Below are 23324 nucleotides of genomic sequence, written 5' to 3'. Positions count from 1 at the left end.
AAGCCACCAATATTATACAGCACAGCACCTTGAAAGTTACAAGGTCAGAAACATGTCTTACCACATGTACATTTTCAAATGTATTTGCCAATCCAGGCCCACCCAGGAGGGGTAAGTGGCATATTCAAATATTATTTATTAGTACCAATAATGTGTTTGGCACTGCACAATCTACAAAAAGAAAGACTATATGCTCTTTGGGATAGGGAATATGTAAAAGACAGATACAGAGAAGGTAGAACACACTGGAAAACCTGAGAGGATGATATAGGGGTTGTTGATTTTTCTATTTTTATTACACGTGTGGACATCAAGAAAAATGGGGCATTTTAAGAGTACTTTGAACCAAGAGAGGACAGTGGCTTGATCACAGGCAGCGTGTGATCTTCAGTTTGGGGAGGCTTACAAACGAGCGCCGGAAGCTCCCTAGAAGTGTGTGTGTGTACGGGGGGGGTGCCACTAGAGACCCGACCACTCCACCACTGGCTCCACCCCCACTCCACCTCTTCTCCTGAGGCCCGCCCTCACGCCACCGCTTCCCGCCCCCTGTTCTGCCCCCTCCCCAATGCCCTCTGCCCACCGCTTGCTCCTTTCTGCTTCTTCCTTCAAGCTCCCCCCACCCAGTGCTCACTCCTCTGTGCCTCTTCCTCCGAGGCCCCACCCGGCACCCACTCCTCTGCGCCACTTCCCCCGAGGCCCACCCGCTCCTCTCCACGGTGGGCCTCGGGGCAAGAGGCAGAACAGGAGCGGAGCCACGGTCTGGACACCTGTGGCTCCCGCACTTCTAGGGAGCTTCACTTCCAGTGCTCCAAAGGCAGAGAGCCAGCAGGCCTCCAAAGGGAGGTGACCCGCATCGCACCCATGGCATTTGCCCACCTGCATGACCAGCCTTTTTTTGGGTAGCCTGCCCCAGCCTCTTATACATGCCACCCATGGACTTCACCTCGTGTGAGTTGAGGAAACTCAATCTCTTGTGGGAAGAGTTTAACCTCTACTAGGACTGGACCCAAAGTTCAACTACAATTGACTTTCCTGAACCTACAGCTGCAGTTTCATCTTGTTAAATAGTGACATCCCTTGTAAAGTGACTGGACTAGACATTCAGGCTGCAGAGCTAAGAAAAATGAATGCAATTTGCCTACAAATCAGCAGTTCTCAAACTGTGATCTTTTCAAAAGCTATTGATTAATAGGAAACTGAATCACTGGTGGAACAGGAGCTGCTGGCAGGTTAAGAATGACCACGTGAGAAGGCAACTGGACAGATGGTTCTGTGGAGTATGGAAGGAAGATGACTGAGCAGCAGGAAAACATGCAGGGGCAAAGAAAAAAAACAGGCCACAGGAAAAAATATAAAGACATAGATTGAGAAAGGGACCAGGGAGCACAGAAGCAAGTGCTAGGAGCAAACAGAGAGAGGAGAACAGAGAAGAGTGTGATTGGGGAGAGAAGAAACGAAGAGCGGAAGCAGATAGCTAGATTAACTGTGTTCAAAAAGGATAAAACAATTATCGCATTAAAGGGAGTTAAAAGATATTAAATACTTCACTAATATCCCTTTCTAAACAATCACATGTATGCGACTGCAGTAGTTATCACATGTTTTATGTGATCATGACCAGGAGAGGCAGGTGTTGAGCTCTCAGTTAGAGAAGCCCTGCTTTCAACCTAACACATTGTTAGTGCCTCTTACCGACTCCAGCATTGTTGAACATGCCTGGCAGGACCAGCATGATGTGGTTGGGCCAGTATTTACGGTACAGTGGCATTTCATACTCCTTGACCACTAGCAGGTGAAGGTGACTGATGCCTTCCATAGCATGGTAAAGGTTCAAGAGGCCATGCTCATGGCGGCCGCTTGAAGGAGTGAAGATAGGACTCTTTACCGCATTCAAATTCTGCTGAAAGATCAAACAGGAAATAGTTAAACTCTAGAAAGACTAGTATGTTAGCCGGTTGGTCCCGATTGACTCTTTCCATCAGAAAGAACACAATAGCCCAAGTAAAAATTATTTATTATTATTATTTATTGTAGCACCTATGACATGCTAGTTGCTGTCAAGTTAGTCAAGAAGGGATGGTCCTTGCCCCAGGAAGCTCACAGTCTCAGGAGGGTCCAACACAAAGGTCATGAGAAGACATCAGACAAATAGGGATTTTTTTCATACAAGCCAACTAGATTCATGGTAGGCAGCCAGAAAGAGGATGCAAGAGGCATACACCCACCTTGTCCGACACAAGAGGGAGACGCATGCTTTCCAGGTGTTTTCCCTGCTTGCTGAAGACAAAGTGGTTCTCCTTGGACTTGGGGATTATAAAATGAAGCTGAACCTCTTCTCCTAACATTGAGGAGGAGAACGTAAATGCATGCAGGGTGGAGTCAGTCATCTGTATTCAAGGGAATTGCAGGAGAAAACAGTCAACACACTAATCAGATAAGGAGGCCACACACCTACACAAACATGTGGCACGGTAATTTCAATTGCATTTTGAAATGATGGAAGCAGCTGGAAATGAATGGCAAACATATTTTCCTTTGGCAACTGAAGGTGGCTTTGTTATAGTCACAGTTTTCCCTTATCCAGCAGAATTAATTAGGTACGCAGCTTGTCAGTCTAATAATAGATCTTCCTGTGGCCCTGTTGTGCTCCTGCTGAAGTCAGTGTTAGAAATTACTCACAAACGTACACAGAGCACTGGAAAATGAGTCAGGAAACAACCTACCCTATCAAAGTCTGTTCAGGATATTAAAAATATATACACACATACATATATGAGAGAGAGAGAGAATGCCACAGGCCTATACACGCTTCTTATAAACATACAACCTACAGAAACATGTTTATATCACAAAGTATGTAAAAGGCCAAGCTTTCAGAAAATCTTTGGAACTCACATTACACAGGTATGTAAAATAGATTACCTTTAAATTACTGCCAGTTTCACAATATGATGACACTTCAGAAAATCACAACAGCTCAGTACTGTAAACACCCCAACAGAACACATTATAAATTTATACACAATATATCCACGTATTCCAAGCTAGTCAGGGTGCAGTCAATGGAGCTCTTCCTACCTTAATCAACTAGAAATTATGAACTAAATCAGTCTGCCTACAAGTTGTCTGAAAAGCAAAGGAGTAAACCTAAAAGCACTTTCTGCAGATAAAGCGTGGTGACCGTCTTCCATTTTAAATTATGCCTCCCTGTTTAGCAATTGATGGCTTTAACTCATTCCTTAAACTGTTAGTCAGAACTGCTACAATAAAATGGTGATCATCAGCATGAGTTAATATCCTTTTCATTCTTCATTTTAAATTCTTCATAAGTGTTTCACTTTCTCTTGCGTTTCATTCAGCAAAGCACTTGAACATTTATTCAAGTTTAAGTATGGGCTTAAGTATCTCTGAAGTCCATGGGACTTAACCCATGCTCAAATGCTTAATCATGTGCATGCAGTTTAAGCACATACTTAAGTGCTTTGCCGAATCAGGGCCAAAGGGAGGCCAGCTGAATGACTTCTCTTTACTGCGTGCCTAGTTTTGTGTCATTATCACAACTATATGTGCAATTCAGGCATGCACAAACTGGTACTTAGGTGCATGAATATTATTTGCATAAGCAAATACCTGACTGAGCATACAGCTGTTTTGACTGCAGGCACACAGCAGGTGTCATGACTTAGGTAAGTTAAACATGCATGTAGACATTTTGTTGCATTAATAATATTTTTTCCATTCTCGTGCTTTATTCCTACTGTTATGATTAAACAATATTTTGTTTTGAAAAGGCTGTCTGGTCACTCTATTCACTATGGTATTCACAGACTCCCAAAGGGAAGAACTGTAAGTGCCAAGCCCAAATGCATCTGCTGAATAACTTCAGTTGATCCACAGGGGGCTATAAGCCCAGGGCCTGATCTGAAAGTAGGAGCATCGCATGATTCTTCCCCAGGAAAGGTTAAGACTCAAGCCTCAATACCTGTGGGGCTGCACTCTGAAAGACCACAGAGGGGTTAAAGGTGCAGCTAGTCCCATCACAGACACCAACCTGTGCTGCAGGATTAATATCCATGTACTGATGGCACTGCTCACAGTGGTGAAATGTATTATAGGCTGAATATTTGGTCAACATCATGGACACTGTCTCTCTCTTTCTGGGCTCCTCAACTTTGGTTTCTTTGTTTGCTTCTGTGTACAAAGAAGATAAATGACATGAATTTTAAGACAGCCAACAAACATGCAGGTAAAATGTAATTCTGTAACGACTTTAGAGAAAACCTGAGCACATCTATAGTGTTTTGTAGGTTAGACCTTTCCTGAGCATTATGACTAGTCAAACCAACGTAAAATCTCTCGTTCGAAGCAGGAAAATGGAAAGAACTTTTACTGACCTTGTTTTACTCTTGACAGTTGTTCTGTGTACACTGGACTCATAGAACCATACTTGGTATCATGCACACTCAGGTCAAAAGTTATTTTACTGAAGATCTCAATGTCAGGCCAGTGGTCATTGCTAGACTGGGTGATCTCACTACTTTCTGTAGAACCTGGAATACATTTTGTGAAGCAACGGAAGAGAGTATGTGAAATGTGTTTCTTTGATGTTTGTATATTTGTGCAATTGAACAGGGATTCAAAAATAAAAGAAGTCTCTATGTCAAACATACAAACCAAAACTAAAATATTAACTCAGACTAAGCCATTTTAAAAAAATGAAAATTCCTTGGAAACTAAGCAGGTCTGAATCTCAGTGTCAAGGCTTCTATTCCTTTCACCCACCAGAATTTCTAAAGTACCCATCCCCAAGGCATCTAGGTTTTAAATAACAAAATTAAGAGTGGTATCTGTCCAGGAGATATAGTCAATTCCCCAGCCTCTCTTTGATTTAGTCATCAACTTCTATCTTTCCTTCTCATGTAATCAGGGGATAACCATGCCCCAAAAGCTCCAAACTACTGGGCATTACAATTGTTTTAATTCAAATATACCAGTTTCTGAGCAGAATCAAACCCTACCCTGTTGAGCGGTTAGTAGAGAGCTACACTTTTTGAGTGCTGGTACATTGGTGTTAAGGCTCACACCTCAGGAGACACCCAAGGGGATGTCTCATAACCACAACGCTGTTTGTTATTCACCACATAAAGTAATATCCTAAATAGAACTTGTTTCTTTAATAGGTTCATACTTCCCCAGTCTAGTTCCTACAATATGAAAATTAATGGATTTGTGTCACCTGATAGTCAACAGAGTTTCTCATTACCATTTTTTCCTCCAACACAAAACTTGTAAACTCACGGTGTTACCAAATTCCTAGGAGAGGTTATGTATCTAATTTATAACAAAATCCATCAACAATATCAAAGTTGTAGAGGAAAAAGCTACATTATTTAATTGAGCTTGATTGCTAAAAGAAGACAAAGACAGAGAATGAAGGAAAGAAAGAAAAATATTTTAAAAACCAGTAGGTATGGACATAATAGACAGATACTGCCTCTTCATGACTTTGATCTATTTTGCCTTTGCAATGTTGTCCAGTTGATCCATTAAAAATTATATCTAGCATAATAAAAGAGAAGAGTGTGTTTAGAGACCTGCTGGAAATCTAGCTACATATTAACATACAAGTTAAAATGACACACCAGTAACATGGTAATGCCAGTTTTAATGTACAGAATGCCTTTATGCTCCCAAAAAAGGTAGTTTTATTTTATGCAGTGTTGTTGTAGCCATGTTGGTCCCAGGATATTAGAGAGATAAGGTAGGTGAGGTAGTACCTTTTATTGAAACAACTTCTGTTGACCTAAAGAAGAGCTCTGTGTAAGCCTGAAAACTTGTTTCGCTCACCAATAGAAGCTGGTCCAATAAAAGATATTACCTCACGCACCAAGTCTCTCTAATTTTCTTTTCATAGAATTGTAGAACTGTGGGACTGGAAGGGACCTCTAGAGGTCCAGTCCCCTACACTCAAGGCAGAACTAATTTTTATTATTATATTATGGTATTATATAGACCATTCCTGACAGGTGTTTGTCTACTCTAACCTGCTCTTTAAAATCTCCGATGACGGAGCTTCTACATGGTGTCAAGTATCAGGGGGTAGCCGTGTTAGTCTGTATCTACAAAAACAACAAGGAGTCTGGTGGCACCTTAAAGACTAACAGATTTTGGAGATTCTACAGCCTCCCTAGGCAATTTATTCCAGTGCTTAACTATCCTGACAGTTAGGAAGTTTTTCCTAATGTCCAGTCTAAACCGCCCTTGCTGCAATTTAAGCCAATTGCTTCTTGTCCTATCCCCAGAGGTTAAAGAGAACAATTTTTCTCCCTCCTCCTTGTAACAACCTTTTTTGTACTTGAAAACTGTTATGTTCCCTCTCAGTCTTCTCTTCTCCAAACTAAAAACATACCCCATTTTTTCCAATCTTTCCTCATAGGTCATGTTTTCTAGATCTTTAATAATTTTTGTTGCTCTTCTTTGAACTTTTTCCAATTGATCCACATCTTTCCTAAAATGTGGCACATAGAACTGGACACAATACTCCAGCTGAGGCTTAATCAGCATGAAGTAGAGTGGAAGAATTACTTCTTGTGTCTTGTTTACAACACTCCTGCTAACACAGTGGTCATGAACTGGTAGATCACGATCTCCAGCCGCTAAAAGTCCAGCAGCGCAGTGGGGTTAAGGCAGGCTCCCTGCCTTCCCCGGCCCCACACCGCTCCCGGAAGCAGACAGCATAGCCCTGAGGCCCCTGGGGGAAGAGGGGACAACACGGGCAGGGGTCTCCACACGCTGCTCCTGCCTGCAAGCACTGCCCCTGCAGCTCCTATTGGTCAGGAACGGGGAACTGAATGAGGGAGGAGGGAGCGAGCAACAGAGAGAGGGGGGATGGAGTGAGCGGGGCAGGGCCTCAGGGAAGGGGTGGGGTAGATCCTGGGTTGCACTTAAATTCAAAAAGTGATCTTGTGAATAAAAAGGTTGGAGACCACTGTGCTAACACATCCCAGAATGACATTTGCTTTTTTTGCAACAGTGACTCATATTTATATTGTGATCCACTATGACTCCCAGATCCCTTTCGGAAGTACTCCTTCTTAAGCAGTCATTTCCCATTTTGTGTGTGTGCGCAACTGATTGTTCCTTCCTAAGTGGAGTACTTTGCATTTGTCCTTGAATTTAATCCTATTTCTCCAGATCATTTTGAATTTTAATCCTATCCTCCAAAGTACTTGCAACCCTCCCAGCTTGGTATCATCCGCAAACTTTAGAAGTGTACTCTCTATGCCATTATTTAAATCACTGACAAAGATACTGAACAGACCTGACCCAGAACTGATCCCTGAGAGACCCCACTTGATATGCCCTTCCAGTTTGACTGTGAACCACTGATAACTACTCTCTGGGAATGGTTTTCCAACCAGTTATGCACCCACCTTATAGTAGCTCCATTCTATTTTATTAAAGAGAATTTCTGCACATGAGGTACTGAGAACTACTATTTAGTACTTACTGGTATTAATCTCTTCTTCATCATACACATCTACCTCCAGTAATCTGATCAGCATGCGAAAGAGAATCCTAAGGAACTGCAAGTAAGAGCCAGTTTTTCCCACCTGAAGCAACAAAACAAAACCCTCAGAAAATCTAGTATTAAAAGCTGGGTTACATTTTAGACAGATATGTTTGGGTTTTTTCCTTCTGTTTTGCTATTCCAGCCCTGGGTCAATTCTGCTAAGACCCTGCCAAACAGGAACACATGCCAGCCTATAGCAGTAATACACCATCAACAGTGGGACAAATTCATTTACACTGGTGCAATCCCACTGACTTCAATGGGATAGCAGGTACCCATGTATCTGTTCGATCTTTTTAAGGTAGCTTTATGCCAGCCATGGCTTGTGAGCAGATATGAAAGCATCTTTTGGAGGATAATTCCAAATGCACGCCCCTGAAAGCAGTCTTGGGACCCATTGCTGCTTGTGTCTTGACATGTACTTTTAAAGACTAGAACAGTGTCCTCAGTTTTTAGCTAACTTTGGCCCTCTTCACCTTCCCTAAAACTCTATACTAACATGACTAGCCAAGATGGGGACAGCTCTCTTACCTGTGGGGGTCCTGTCAGAAGCAGCCGTCGCGGGTGAAAACTCTTAGAGCCTGCAGTTTCGCTCTGATTGTTGTAATCTGCATGGTGTTGCCTGGCTGTGGTCCATTGCCTATAGTACAGAGACTGCTCCTCACCGTTCATGTCTTTGGGAAGCAAAGGTCTCAAAGAGCGCAGCCAAGACACATCAGCATGAGGCAGAAGAGAAGACGAGGAAGGCAAGTGCCCACTTTTCTGTGAGCCAAGGAGACAATAGGCAGCTTTAGACAAGATGACAATGCGTGGCAGTGCTGCATGCAGGGTCTTGCACTCTTTGACAGACTGGCTGGGCCACCGGAATGTCCGGGTTACGGAGGAAGATGATAATTTAGAAGTGGTGCTGCTTGCCATCTGGTTACCCAGAGAGTCACATTCTTGTTTCAAGGTCTCTCCAGCAGTGAATCTTGGATAAGTACCTTCATCAACTGTACTAACTGCCACATTCTGAAAGTTAAGAGATGCTGGTTGCTTCTGAGATTTGTCTGCAGCACTGGAGGAGCTCACGCCATTTTCAGCTATTGAACCTGGTGGAATGAAGCAGGAAATAAACAAACAAAAAAATCCATTGAAACTACTTAGCAAATACAACTAAGGAGTGAATGCTGTCTGATGCAACTTTAACACTGCAAATATTTCTATGGTGCCTAGAAATACTCGACCGGTTGAAGTTCATGTAACCCTACTGAAGTCAATAGAATTACAGGGTTATGCATCAGCTGAGGGATCTAGACCTATATACCTTCACTATAACCAAGGGAAAAAACCCTTCTACCAAGTCAAAGATAACAGTAGCACTGCCTTCAGGGCCGCCCAGAGGATTCAGGGGGCCTGGGGTAAAGCAGGGGAGCTGTGGCGCTTGTACTCACCCGGCAGAGGTCCGGGTCTTTGGCGGCATTTCGGCGGCAGGGGGCCCTTCAGTCGCTCCCCATCTTCGGCAGCACTGAAGGACCCCCCCATTGCCGAAATGCTGCCAAAGACGCGGAGCAACTGAAGAACACCCCCCTGCCGCCGAAATGCCGCTGAAGACCCGGACCCCCCACCACCGAAATGCCGCCGAAAACCTGGACCGCCGCCGGGCCCGGGACAAATTGCCGCACTTGCCCCCGGCCTCTGGGCGGCCCTGACTGCCTTCTTAACACCAGAAAACATTCTCTCCTATGGGCCATGCTCACATTTTGGGACTAGAAAAGGCAAGTCAGCCTTAAAGTTAGCATATGTGGGGAAGACTCAATAGTTGGCAAAGGCCCCACTCAACTGACTAAAGGCAGGAAAACAGATAGGGATATGGAGGGAGAAGGGCATGGAAGTAGAAGAAGGACACAGGGTAGGGAGGGTTGAGATTTTTGCCATGGGAAAAATTTCTAAATTTCACCCTGTAAAATGTTTCTCTGGAGTGCCTCCCCTAGCTGGGTTGAGGCCTCTTTCCATACCCAGATACCTCCACAGGGTTGGCCCAGTTCAGGCCTGAGCCTCTTAGTCCTTGCAGTGGGCATCACCCTTACCTACTTTGTTAAGGGTGGGGAAAAGCAAAAGTTCAGACTCAGGACAAGTCCCTCCTGGATTCAACAAAAAGCAAAAAGGTCAGGGACGCCTCGGTAGCAGCTTTACTGGAGTCTTTACGGGCAGGTAGCCAGGTCAGTTTCTCCCTAACCAGGCTTACCTCTGGGTTCACTGGACTCCTCACAGAGCTCAGGGGGATCTCTGGTATGGGAGTTCCTCCTTCTGCTTCATGGGACACTCCCTTCTCAGGGCTTCCCTTTTGCTGATTGCACCTTCCTCCTTTTAAAGCCTTGTTCCCTACCATGCAGGATTGGCAGGGCCAGAGGGGTGAGGTTACTTTAGCACAGAGCCTGCCTAGCCCCTGGTCTGTCAGTACAGGGTTTACACACAGCAACACATATCCATCATCCAAACTGTAAGAGGGAAGGATCCCTGTGCCTTGTGCCTACATTCAGGGCCAGCTCTAAATGTTCTGATGCTCTAAACAAACAAATGTCCATCCTTTGTAGCACACATCTATATCCCCACAGTTACTGAACACTGTGCTGTTCCTAATATTTTACACTGGAAATTTTATTTATTTATTTGGATGTTTAAGTTCTTCAGATTCCCCGAAAACTCAAGGTGTAGCGACAAGTAACATTATATTTAAAATAATCACAATTGGCCCACAAGGCTACATTAACTAAACTTCCCAACCTAGTTCCTTCCCCTCACCCTAGTCAGGGAAAGCCTGGGAGAACACAGAGGGGCCTTTTGGTGTGAAACTTTTAATGTGGCACGAGACTTGAAACACTCAGGTATGTAAGATGTTGCAAACCACATCTTTATTTTCTAATCTGAAATCAAACGCAGCTAATCACTGACATATTACTCGATGCTTCAATGTTTGTGTTCAAATTCTTACAAAATCTGGGTCAAGCATTACGCTCCAGAGCAACTGTAAAAGCAATGACTGACCTGAGGTTCCAGTGACCGCACTGCTGTTACTCTGAGGTCTCTCCAAGTCTATCAACAGTTCATCAGAGTCATTCTCACTAATATTAGCCTTCTCGTGCTCCTTCTCACTCAGGTCAAGAGCTACAATAGACCCTCGAATTGCCTCCTTTGAGACATAGCAGCATGCCAGACCTACTTCTTGCTCTAAGGCAGTGCGAGTTAAATAGCTTGAGTCAATTAGTCGCAGGTCACAGTATTTCAATGACCTAGAAAAACAAACCCAAGAAAAAGAATGTTTTATATTTTCTGGCCTTTAAAGAGTCACTCTCGGTATTAATTTGAAATGGCTTATACGATGTCTATTTTCAATTCCATTAATCACTGGAAATCTAATTAGTTTAAAACACTCAGCACATGAGCTATGTTCTTTGATACTTAGTATAGCTGTTCAGTTCATGATACAATGGAGAACCTCCCACTAGTACTTTATCTTTCACAAAGCAACTTTTTCTTTTCACCAAGGAAAAACTTTACCAAAAAGAAAGTCTTCTAAAACAGCATTTTTCATGCAACATTAACAGCAAGATTGTTATTTCCAATCAGCAGCTGAAAGTTTTACATTTGTTCTTACAAACATGTTGATTGTTTTTCAGACATCTGCATTGTACAACAGTTCAGATAGTACCTGGGGAAAGTTTCTCCTAGGGTGTCCTTGCCAGTCAGGATAACAATACAAGGCAGGCCTTCTAAATCCTGATAGGTACGAGGGACCCAATCCTCCTGTTCATTTCCCCTCCAAGCCTGCAAAAAGAGAATATTAAATCAAGTCTGGGTTCCATTTTTTAAACTTTAAATTTTAACCCAGTACTGTGGGTCCTATTTTTGTTCTCTGCACATTATTCATTATATCAACATCCAACGGGGGGGGACAATCTAAGGGCAATTGTGAATTTTGCATGGTAGCCCACTGCCAGCCAAGCAATAAACAGAGTTAGTACCGTACACCCGGGTGTGGCATCTGTCAGTGAATCAGCACACCTACAGTTAAAGTCTTAGATTTCCTGTTTGAACAGACATAAGCCATCTGAAAGCAGTTTATGGCCAAGGGAAATAATTTCCCCTACTGTATGAAAAAGGATTAAGAACTACTTCCATTTTTGTTTTACTCTTCTACTTAAGGGAACAGAAGTACACTAAAAGCAAACTTTTTTTCCCTCCTGCTGATAATGGCCCACCTTAATTGATTTGTCTCGTTATAGCTGGTATGGCAACACCCATTTTTTCATGTTCTCTGTGTATATATATCTTCCTACTGTATTTTCCACTGCATGCATCTGATGAAGTGGGCTGTAGCCCACGAAAGCTTGTGTCCAAATAAATTTGTTAGTCTCTAAGGCACCACAAGTACTCCTGTTCTTTTTACAAACACTACAGTGGCACAACTGCAACCACTGTACTGCTTTAGCATGGACACTACCTATGCTGATGGGAGGCGTAAGTAATCCACCTCTCCAAGATGTGGTATCAAAAATTCTTCTGTCAACCTAGCACTGTCTACACTGGGGGCTAGGTCAGCATTTTGTTTTATATACCCCTAAAAGACATAGCTATGCCGATATAAGTTCCCCTATGGGGCAAATCCTAGATTTTATGCATGGACTTAGGGGCAAGGAATTCTCACATGTGGATCACTCCATGACTGAGCCTTTTGGGCTTCACACTCTCCCTCCACAGAGTAGAATGGCTGGTAGTTTCAGCCCCAGCTCCACTCATCCCCCAATCCCCTTGTAAAATGGGGCAAAATGATCCCTGCAGAGCACAGCTCTGTCATGTGTGTTGGGTGCAGCCTCCCAGGATCTCGCTTCACGTCATGCAGCAGAATCTTACTGGTTCTGCTGCATACTGTGTGCCCTGAACTCCTTGAGGATGGAAGCAGGATGTGACCATATAGGCTTTACAGCTCTAAAGCAACGGTTAATAGGAAGCCAGGCCAAAAGTAAAACCTAGGATAAAGTTTTTATAATCTAGTGGGTTTATATTGTCTGGATAGTAACTAGCTATTGTTTATAGAGGGAGGTGGAGAAAATCCACAGTGCCACCACCAAAAGAGTTATTTTTAAGGTTCTACAACAGAAGTTTACAGATATTAGTTCCCAAGTTGTATTTACACAAGTGACGCTGTTTGCTCATGTACAAAGCCATCTTGGTATAAGGTGCAATGATATATAGGGGATGAAATCGCTGTATTAAAATAAAAAAGAAGAAAAGAAAAATATACAAGGCATACTTATTTCAGCATCTATTATTTATTATAAGTCAAAGGCAACTGCTTTAACTAAAAGAGAAAAAGAACCATTCTGCCTCTGCAAATGCTGAAATCACATTATAATGACTAAGTTCAAAAGTGAAGGCTAAAATCTAGCTCCTACTGCCAATATGCTAAGGGTACCATTTGAGAAAATTGACAACTTAGGTCAGTTAGATCACTGGCCAATCAGACATTATCAGCTAGGAACCGCTGAACTAATGTGTTTTCTCTTCATACACTAGCTGGAGACTCAAAATGTTCTATTCTGGGTGATTTTAAAGATGAAGATCTTTCTCACTGTGGAAGGACAAATGAAAATTAAGCCTTGATGCTTTAGAATCAATACTTATTAATACTGCAGAACATTATTAAAGCGTTTCCTGCATCTCCTTAATAATGGATCAAGAATCAATTCTGAATGAGATATTTATAACTTAGCCATGCAAATCTTCATGGAAATTTACCAGCTGAGGCACAAAATCTGCTTTGCTGACTGAACCATGAGTACAATGATTAAAAAAACAAACAAAAAAAATCAACCCAATAATATTGTAATTGCTCATTAAAAAAAAAGGGATTATACTCCTGGAGCTAGGGGGTTGGCAGAAATCTGCAAGGCTGCTATTAACTTGCATAGATGTATGTTCAGAGGGCACCTAGTTATAAGCAAGCTCTGTGGAACAGGCGAATAGCAAGGAGGAACTTTTCAATGACATTTTCCACTCAGCTTTTCTCTACTCTCCTTCTGTATATGATATTCGCTCTCTCTCTTCCTTCGCAAATGTCATGTATTATGAGTCATTTCTTCTCAGGCAAAAAGAACAGGCTTAAAAAGGAAACACTCTATAGCAGATCAATGACTCAGTATGATGTCCTGCTTTTTAAAATTTTCCACTGTGAAAAACCTATGACTAATTTTTTCCCCTCAGGACTAGGGGTAGCACATTTCTTCTACTCTAGTTCTATTTACTTTCCCTATCCCATCAGCCTGCTGCTTTCTGCACCCTCCATGTAGCATATTTTTGGAAACAATACAAATTGTTCTGACTACCTACCCACCTCACTGTATTAGCTCAGTTAGCAGGCTGAACGTACTACCATGTACTGTCCTATTCAGCGGGATTCACAGATGTATAGAGCAAGGAGATGTATTTACCCTGTAGCACATAACCAACTTTTGAGATTTCTGAGAAAGTGCAGGAAAGATCACTGGAAACTGGGACCAGGGAAAGGAATGCAACACCATCTGGCTTAAAAACCTCACCAACAAGATCAAATCCAATGGGTTTACATTTTTGGGCTTTGTTTGGTTTGTTTCCTTCCAAAGTGAGAAATCAAAGAGCAGACCAAATCACTGAGGCTAGGACTGAAAAGTGATATAAGTAGTAACAAGAGTAGCACCAGATCACCAGCACACAGCTACTGCCAATCCTGTGCTGTGCTGCTAAGCACTGGTACCTTGATGCTTAGGGGAAGGGCAGAGTTAACAGGACCCTCCAAGCTGGTGCCACTAAAAGCTACTCCACAAACTGGTCCTTCCTGATCCCATTGAAGTCAACGGCAAAGATCATATTGACTTTGATGAAGCTAGAATTTCACTCATAGCTCTTAAAAGAGGGACCTCAATATCCCAAAGCTGCTTTCTCACTCACCCCCCCACAAAAGAAGGCTACTTACCTGTTCTGTAAACAAGAGTTCTTCAAGATACATGGTCCCTATCTATATTCCACTCTGGGTACACATATGCACCATGTGCCCGAGATCAGTTTTCAGCAGTGTTCATTGGTTCGCACCTGAGCCACTCACCTCTTAATGCTCTGATCTGAGGGCATAAGGGGCAACGTGAACCAATCACCTCTCCAGTTCCTTCTCTACCGCAAATCAAGTCATGATCCCAAGCAGAGGGGAAGGAGGGCAGGTGGTGCAATACAAATAGGGACCACACATCTCAAACAACTCTGGTTACAAAACAGGTAAGTAACATCCCTTTCTTCTTCAAGTGCTGGTCCCTGTGTGTGTTCCACTCTGGGTGACTGATGAACCGTATCTATTGTGGACGTGAGTGCGAGCACAAGTAGGAAACTTACAATTAGAGTGGTACCCAGACAAGCATCCGCTGCCGAGGCCTGAACTATGGCATAACGTCTGGAAAAGGTACGCATCAAGTTCCATGTAGCAGTTTTGCAGATTTTGCCAAAAGGAACATCTTTCAACGAGGCTATTGAAGTTGTATGGGCTCTGGTAGAGTGAGCTCTCACACCTTGTGGTGGGCTAGTATTGGCTACTATCTCACAGCACAGCAGGATGTATCCAGAGATCCATTTAGAGAGTTTTTGGGATGATACCGTAGCAGAATGGATGAGAGTAGTAGCTGTAACAAATAACCTTGGTAATTATCTGAATGGTTTTGCTCTCTGCAGACAGAAAGCCACTGCTCTGCGAATGTCCACGGATGGTAGACATGTCTTAATTAGAAGTGTGTAGTTTTAGAAAGAAGGTAGGTAAGTTAATGGTTTGAGTGAGGAGAATGTCCAAAATGACTTTGGGTATAAATTTAGGATGCAGTCTTAATGTGATGCTATCTTTGTGTAAGACGGTGTATGGTGGATCTGCCATAAGAGCTCCTAGTTCTCCACAGTGGCTATTAAAAAGATGACTTATGGAGAGATGGCATAGCAAGCAGGTTGCCAATGGTTCAAACAGAGCTTTTGTGAGCACTGATAAAACGAAATTAAAGGTCCCACATTGGAGCTGGTTTTGCTTACAGGTGGAAATGTCTGAAGGAAGCCTGTGTGGAAATGGATCATTACAGGATAGGCAAAGCTGGAGCAGTTATCGATCAGTGCTGATAGCTGCCAAGTAAGCAGTCACTGAGCGGAAAGAGAGTCCTGTGGCCTTTAGGGATAGAAGGTAGTCCAGGATAGCAAAGACATCTGATTCTGCTGGAAAAGGGTGGTGATTATAAGCCCAGATAGAAAATAATTTCCACTTGACTGCACAAAATTTTCTAGTAGACTCCTTTCTACTACTGTTGAGAATAGCCTAGATATCTCTCAAACATGCACTCTCAAGGCTTGATGCCCATCCAAATAGGCTGTCAGCTATAATGAGCCTGGACTGAATTGACTGATTCTGCCTTTGTGTTGCATCAAAAGGTCTGGAAGGTGATGTTCGGATGGGCCGACAACTAAGGAGACTCGGAAACCAGCAGTACCAGGGCCAGTTGGGAGCGATCGGTATGACCCATGCCATGTCCTGCCAGATTTTCCTCAGGACTTGAAGTAATAAGGGGATGGGGGAAAGATGTACATTGATTGCCTAATCAGGGAACCAGAAGAGCGACTCCCATGGAGTTCTGACCCAAGGCCCTCTAGAGCAGTAGTTCACACATTCTGTTCTTGTGGGACACCAAAAATGGAATACTGTCTGCATCACTGAGTTACGACGCTCCCACGTGTGGTCCTGGGAGAAACACCTTCTGAAGCTCTCCCCTGGGGCATTGTGTACTCCCAGTGTGTGACAGAGTTATCTTATGTTGAATACACCAGTTCCAGAGTTTTACATCTTCTATACAGAGAGGGTGTGGATTGCTCCTCCCTGTTTGCTTATATAGAATACTGTGGCGAGAATGTATGAAAGGGAGAAACTGTCTGGAAGCCTCCTGGACTGCATTCAGTTTGAGCTGGTTTATGTTCATATTGGCTTCATTTCCTGACCATATGCCTTGACCCAAGTGTTCACCCAGGTGTGCACCCCATCCAAACATGGAGGCATCTATGAGGAGAACCTTCTATAGTAAAGTTGGAGAGAATGGGACTCTGACACCCTGTGCCCCATGTTCACCACTTTTATATGGTTATGATATATTTTGTACATAGTACGCCTTGTGAGGTATCATTTGAAACTCAATCTACTGAACATCATTGTCCTGCTAAAATGTGTGTATCAACATTGCATATGGAGCGATGCCATTTTACTATGTGATTGTTACTGAAATATGCTCTAGTTCTGGGGAATGCTCACAGACTAGCTCCTCAGAGACGACAAAGAATGGACCGCAGGTGTTAGAAAACTATTAACTGCTGAAGCAACCATTCACCAGCAGGAGAGACTGTAAACAAAGAAATTTACCATTCACCTGAAAGATGTTTCAAATCTCACATACACAGGGGACTGTTTTGTCTAATACTAGGCATTACATTTGATAGCTACCCAACACATCTGCACAGCTGATCACCACCAGAGGGAAGATGAGTGGTGTGAGACAGCACTCACGCTGATGCCAGGGAGGTGACCCACCCTGACCCCTGCACGTACAGTTCTCCTCAAGGATGGAGTAAAGAACGCACTCGTCTCCACTGTGAACTGAGGCCTCCCAACAGACAGGATCCTCTCCCTGCCCCCTCCCCCCAACAGAAATGAGTGAGATATTGTGGAAGCGCAGATATACATATCCTAAGGAACTTTCTCCAATCTCTCTTCTCCCCCTTTCTTGCCTCCTCTCGCCCCACAAACACCAGGGAAGCCAGAGTGTCTGCGCGCGGGGAGGAGGGGGGAAAGAGAGAGACAACCATCAGAGTGGAGGACAAAGGGAGAAGGTATCTGCTTCTTTTTTTTCTTTATTAATCCTTTTCTTTTCTCTGTATTATAATTTTAAGAGCGAAGTACCAAATATGAAGAGAGAAACAAAATGAAGTTGGAGAGAGGAAAAGTCAGCAAAGAACAAGGGAACTGAAGAGAAAGAAGAATGGTATTAGAAAGAAAAGGTGTAAAATAATAAAGTTATTAAATACAGAAAAACAGAATAAGGGAAAAAAGATGCTGAAGAAGGCACGTGAAAGATACATCAAGATGTAAAGGAGAAGAAAAGAAGAGACTGTGATATCAAAATGGCTAAAAGACTTATATATGTTGCAACTGATGTAAAATCAAACAATGGACAAATTAGTGTAGGAGGAAAGTGGGGGAGGAGCAACAATGCTTGGCTGTGAATGGGATGTGCTCAGGAGCCCTGCATTCATACACATGGGGGCAGGCAGGGAAACAACCTCCATCTCTTATATCCCCAGCCAGGATAGGATATGTCTACGCAGCAACTAGACACCTGCGACTGGCCCGTGCCAGCTGACTCGGGCTCAGGCTGCGAGGCTGTTTCATTGCCCTGTAGACGTCTGGGCTCAGGCTGAAGCCTGGGCTCTAGGACCCTGGGAAGTGGGAAGGTCCCAGAGCTTGGGCTCCAGCCCAGGCCTGGAAGTCTACCCAGCAATGAAACAGCTCCGCAGCCCAACCCCCATGAGCCTGAGTCAGCCAGGATGGGCCAGCACCAGGTTTTTCTTTGCTGTGTAGACATAGCCTTCAAGTTTGGAATGAATTAGAGTTAGTGATTTGGGAGCAGGTGGAGGGAGTGCATGTTTACTGCCCTCATGTGCACACTTCAGTGCTGGTTTTTCCAAGCACCCAACATGAAATAAGAAAACAAATTTGAGGCCCTGAAGTTTTGTTGGCTTCCAAAGACATTTTGTCTTCCGCCACGTGGGAGAGGAGTGAGAAAGTCATTCGGAGGTTCTCAAACCTGGTCTTTTTGTTCTCCACTTGACTGTGGTTCTCCACTCAATTTGATACAGCTACAAGTATTCCCCAAGCATCAGCTGCCAAATTAGCAGTTTTGCTTTTGATTCCTACTGAGGCCCATATGCTGCTATGGCACACAGGGCTATAAATAAATGGCAATGGACCAACAGAGAATTCCCATGACACAGGTTTTGTAGGATTGGTATTACAGGGTTTTAAAGGGGGTAGAACCAGCCTCTAGGAAATACCCTGGCATAAGGGTGTTCCCTGGGTGGCACTGAGCTACTGAAGCAGCCCTACGTTGTCCCCATTGCAGCTGTTGGGAATGTATTGTGAAAGGTAAAGGTTGCAACTAGCATGAAATACACTTCTGCTAATTTTTTCTCAAGAACAGCCCCTCAAAAAGGCTGTTGCAGCCAGGCACAGGTTAAAGCAGGCTGAGTGTTTAAAGCCACCTTTACTCCCGGTTTCTCTTCGTGTGCCAAGAGCAACTTGGCTAGAATGGCAAATGTGGTCCTTAGGATCCAATTGTATATGGCTGTGTGTAACCGTGCGGACTCACCGCTGCGGCGCCTCCTGCTGGTCGTCCATGGGAATTAGCTCTTCCAGTGTCCTGGAGCGCCCCCTGCAGGCTGGTGATCCGCCTTTGCCACTGGCCCCGTATCCCTCCCAGGACCCCGGTGCCCCTTTTTCTGGGTTCTGCCCCCTGGCAGTACCCCCACAGTTCTGGGTCTCCCCCTCCCAGGGGAACCCCCACCCACTAACCCCACCTCGCCTCAGTGTAAGGCTACTGCCAGTCACCATCTGGCCCGACTCCCTGGGGCAGACTGCAGTATCAGCCACGCATCACAGACAAGGTTGGGTTTGGACCTGCTGCCTGTGCCTACCCCTGGGCTGCCCTCTGCAACCCCCAGTACCTGTTGGCCTAATGCTAGGCCGCAGCCTGGGACTTTCCAGGCTGGAGCTCCCCTGCTCCTCTGCCTTTCCCCAGCCCTGCTCCACTCAGGTACCCTATCTCTAGCTCCCTGCAGCCAGGCCCTTCTCTCTCTGAATGCAGAGAGACTGTTTGGCCTCTGGCTCACAGACTTTTTATACAGGCCAGCTGTGGCCTGATTGGGGTGTGGCCCAGCTGCGGCTGCTTCCCCAATCAGCCCAGCTTTTTCCCCTGCCACAGCTCTCTCCCAGGGCTGTTGTTAACCCTTTCAGGCCAGGAGCAGGTGACCACCCCCTATACTGTGTATCACTGAATGTCTTGAAAATAAAACAAGTCAGAAGAAGAATCTTTGAGCTTAAAGCAGGGACTCAGACAGGATAACTAGGAAATTCCTTTCCACTTTAATACCTACTATTCTATAAAAGGTAGTCACTCTCTGGTAGTTTCAATATGGGTGGTAAAGTCAGTGTGGGAGATAGACTTTGCTAGTAGCATCATGCACTTGTAAATATGTAGTAGCTAAACAGTGTCCTGTACTCGCAAATACATACTAGCTAAAGAAATCAAGGTCCTAACCAACGTTTTTCGTGTGGTGAACATCAAGTTGCAAAGAAGAGGCCTTTGTCGTGCAATGGACTGAGAAAAGAATTAATTCTTTGCCTATCAGAATACTTTACCAGCTATAGGCAGGATAGACAACAGTTTTAAGGACAGAGTAGATGACACATAAATGGACACAACAGAATTAGTTCACATAGTGGGATTTAAGCTCGTCTCTCAGAGAGTCAAGGAAGTAACCTATCTGGTTTTTAATGAAGATTGTTTCATACAGTTTGTTATTCAACTTGGAAAAGTTAGATAACATGCTAGCTTTTACTTCTAGGACCAACAACAACTTAATATTTTTTCCTGCACCCTAAAATGGTTATGATGACCAAAAGTAGACTACACCCACACCGAACGAACCATATTAAATATGCCCCTTTTCCATGTAAGAACTAACACATATGTCCATAAATGTGTAGGTACACACAAGATTTTGACTAGAGCCCTGCAGTGGGACTGGGATCCCACAGATCCCACTGCCATAGTTGCGGGAATTAGATAAAAATTCAACAAACTATGTGGGAGTGGGTGGGAGAAGGTATTACGTGGAGGGATGGGATTAAAAATTAGTCCCTGACAGGGCTTTAATCTGTACGACATCATTTATACAAGTTACAATCTTGCACAGAAACATTTAATTCCTACTAACCTTTAATCGTGTCACAAAGTGCTTAGCAACAGTAAATTCTGAAGCTGGGTTCCCAAGAAGGATCTCAAAACGATACTGCAGACCTAATTTGTCTCTCACTTCTTGTAACCTCTCTCTTGCTAGCATTGCTAACTGCACGGAGGGAACTCTAATGATAAGCATATGGCCACAACCATTCCTATTCTTTCCTGGTGAAGTGATGAGGTCATCCATTATGCTGAGTGTCTCGGGGGTGCTGTGGTCTCTAAGGGAGGCCATGGTTGTGAGAGCCATCAGGGCTTCAGAATACTGCTGAATAAGAAGGTAGCAGCGAATCACCATGCTGTGCAGCCTGGGGTACCTTCAGAGGAACACAGTTATATGTTGGTCAGTAAATATGTTCAATAAAATGATCACATGAACGTCAGCTCTGACTTAGGCAGGCCTGGATGGCAAGAAAAAGGAGCTCATTTTATGTGTAGTACATAAATACTGAAATCCTCAACTTCTATTAACGATTATGAGTGGTAAGTGCATTATGCTATTTTTAGAGGCATACATGTCATGTACAACTACAGAAGAAGGCACAGTCTAATTCAGACACTGTTAGTATCAGGACAAACACATATAGCACAAGCTGTTGATCCAGTCTCACTTAACTGTCCAAGGTTTTTTTTTTCTTCTATCAAGTTTTGTGGAAGAAAGAAGTTTTAAGGCGGGGCGTGGGGGTGGGGGAATATAAACTTACACCACTCACAAAAAGACTAGACTTAACAATGTTGCACACTTTGTTGGATCTCAGCCAAGGGCAAACTAACAGTTTGGCTTGCAAGCAAAATGATAACAGTCTTTTTCTCATGTTGGAGCTAAATTCAGTGACTATAAATCCAAACAAGTAGGACCAAATACTGAGTAAAAGTGAAAACCTACTGAACTAAAAGAAAACCATCCTACGTCTAGTCATTGTAACAATCTACTACTATATTTAATAAACATGGAAATGTAATAGGAATAAAAGTTGGTTTGAACAATCACAAATGACAACATATACAGACAGCATGCTGCATTGATGAGATCAGCAGTGTTGAAAATGATAGTACTGCCTTAGTTCCTGCACTTAGCTTCTCTTATCTATATGTTACAACACATCCAGCCTTGGCCCTGTGGAACTGGATTGCTTTGTTCTCTATAAGGGAATATGGAGCCATTGCCAGTCAGGTCCTGGTTAGCAAACACCAAAAGTTGTCACCATAAAGAGGCCGTTCTGTGACCCATATGAAATTTATTGAAATTCTCAGTTCATTTGCTAGTGGACAGTGTCCACATCTGGCAAACTTCTTGTCACTCTCTGCAGAGAAGCCACAGCATAGAAAATGAATGACCCACTCAGCCTTCTAGATCAGGACTAAGGCAAAATGGTAAAACAGAGTGGGCAAGCCTGGACCACACTGCTTATGCCATATCGATTACCTGGATAAGCAGAGGACTTCAGTTTGTAAGGCTATCAATCTGACACAATCATTAAATTCATTACAAAATAAAAAAATGGAACAAACTCCTGGAATTCCAGTATCAAGGGGCTGTCCAAATTCCAAAAGCATCATTCTTAAGCCAAAATGCATTTAAGTAATTGGTGCATTTTCAGAACCCTGTAACTGAAATGTCAAAAAAGTTATAACGTCTACATTTGGTTTATTCCAGGTTATGCACATGTAAGAGTGGTGAGACAACGCAAACTTCAAACAGGATCCATTATTCTAACTTCCTAGAGGATTACACTAGATAAAATTGAAGAATATGAAGAAAATATCTGTGTGAACTTCGATCCTTCTACCAAATACCTAGTGTTGCACATTGATCCAATTCCATTTATGACAGAGTGACTGAATACCAATTATAAGACTAAATTTTCAAAATTGGACAGCTAAATTGCACTCACATTTGCATTTGTAAATTTTTGAGGCAAGAGGGGGAAGTGAGGCAGCCAGTTTTTAATATATGGCACTTAAAAGATATCCAATTAACAAATTAAAGTGTTTGTTCAGAATGCTACCTAACCATTTCTTGATAACCAGTTACACTGTGACATTGTGTCTCTGTCCTTTTGTGATATGACATGTAAGCTTGGGTCATAGTTAGGCACAATTCAAAATTCTTATTATTTACCTTTCTAAGAGTGTGTTCACCATTTTTTCAAAGTTTTCATCACATCTCAGCAGAGGACTAGTGATTCCCCATTGTAGAGATTTGCTGTATTCATTCAAGCCAAAATACAGCTTCTCCTCACTGCCTATTTCCTCCTGTTCCAAACAAAGATATCACAAACATAAAGAAAGTTAGAGACAATTTACATTTATCCTGTATTATGAAACAGAAAGTATTTTTCCTGAGAAAATATCTTTGATTTTCATTCTTCCCAGTAATGACTTCTTCCATCGAAAACAAGATGTTAAATATTTGCTGCTAATTTAACATTTGATTAAGTTTGTTAGACAGAGAGACACACACAAATTTTTCCAGAACATTATTCCTAGACTTAGCAGGAAATACTTGGGATTTAATATTATGGATTAAAAGAATATTCAGAATGATCATAATTAATGCTAATACAAATTTTGGAGGGGATATTAACCCTCATGAACAGGGCTTAAGCCAGTATTTATTAGAGATCAGCATAAGATGAAATGAGGGGGAAGAT

The 23324-nt window shown here is 43.1% G+C and overlaps 1 protein-coding gene across 17 annotated transcripts in view; it reads right to left on the bottom strand.

Annotated features, from left to right (window-relative positions):
* GREB1L (GREB1 like retinoic acid receptor coactivator) overlaps nt 1–23324 on the bottom strand; it is a 214248-nt gene that overhangs the window by 18381 nt on the left and 172543 nt on the right. For 15 of the 17 annotated variants that reach the window (XM_065582068.1, XM_065582066.1, XM_008178656.4 and 12 more), the window contains 10 exons: nt 22793–22926; nt 20648–20987; nt 11265–11380; nt 10601–10845; nt 8105–8664; nt 7511–7613; nt 4395–4550; nt 4052–4191; nt 2226–2387; nt 1693–1900 (listed from right to left, as the gene is read on the bottom strand). In XM_065582068.1, the coding sequence (XP_065438140.1) occupies nt 1693–1900; nt 2226–2387; nt 4052–4191; nt 4395–4550; nt 7511–7613; nt 8105–8664; nt 10601–10845; nt 11265–11380; nt 20648–20987; nt 22793–22926 (2164 nt within the window). The remainder of the gene's footprint in view (nt 1–1692; nt 1901–2225; nt 2388–4051; nt 4192–4394; nt 4551–7510; nt 7614–8104; nt 8665–10600; nt 10846–11264; nt 11381–20647; nt 20988–22792; nt 22927–23324) is intronic. The other 2 variants (XM_065582065.1, XM_005309489.5) reach the window with 1 other exon arrangement.

The sequence above is a fragment of the Chrysemys picta genome, chromosome 2 (genome assembly GCF_011386835.1).
Source record: "Chrysemys picta bellii isolate R12L10 chromosome 2, ASM1138683v2, whole genome shotgun sequence".
NCBI lineage: Eukaryota > Metazoa > Chordata > Testudines > Emydidae > Chrysemys > Chrysemys picta.
This window is presented reverse-complemented; position numbering and strand designations above follow the sequence as displayed.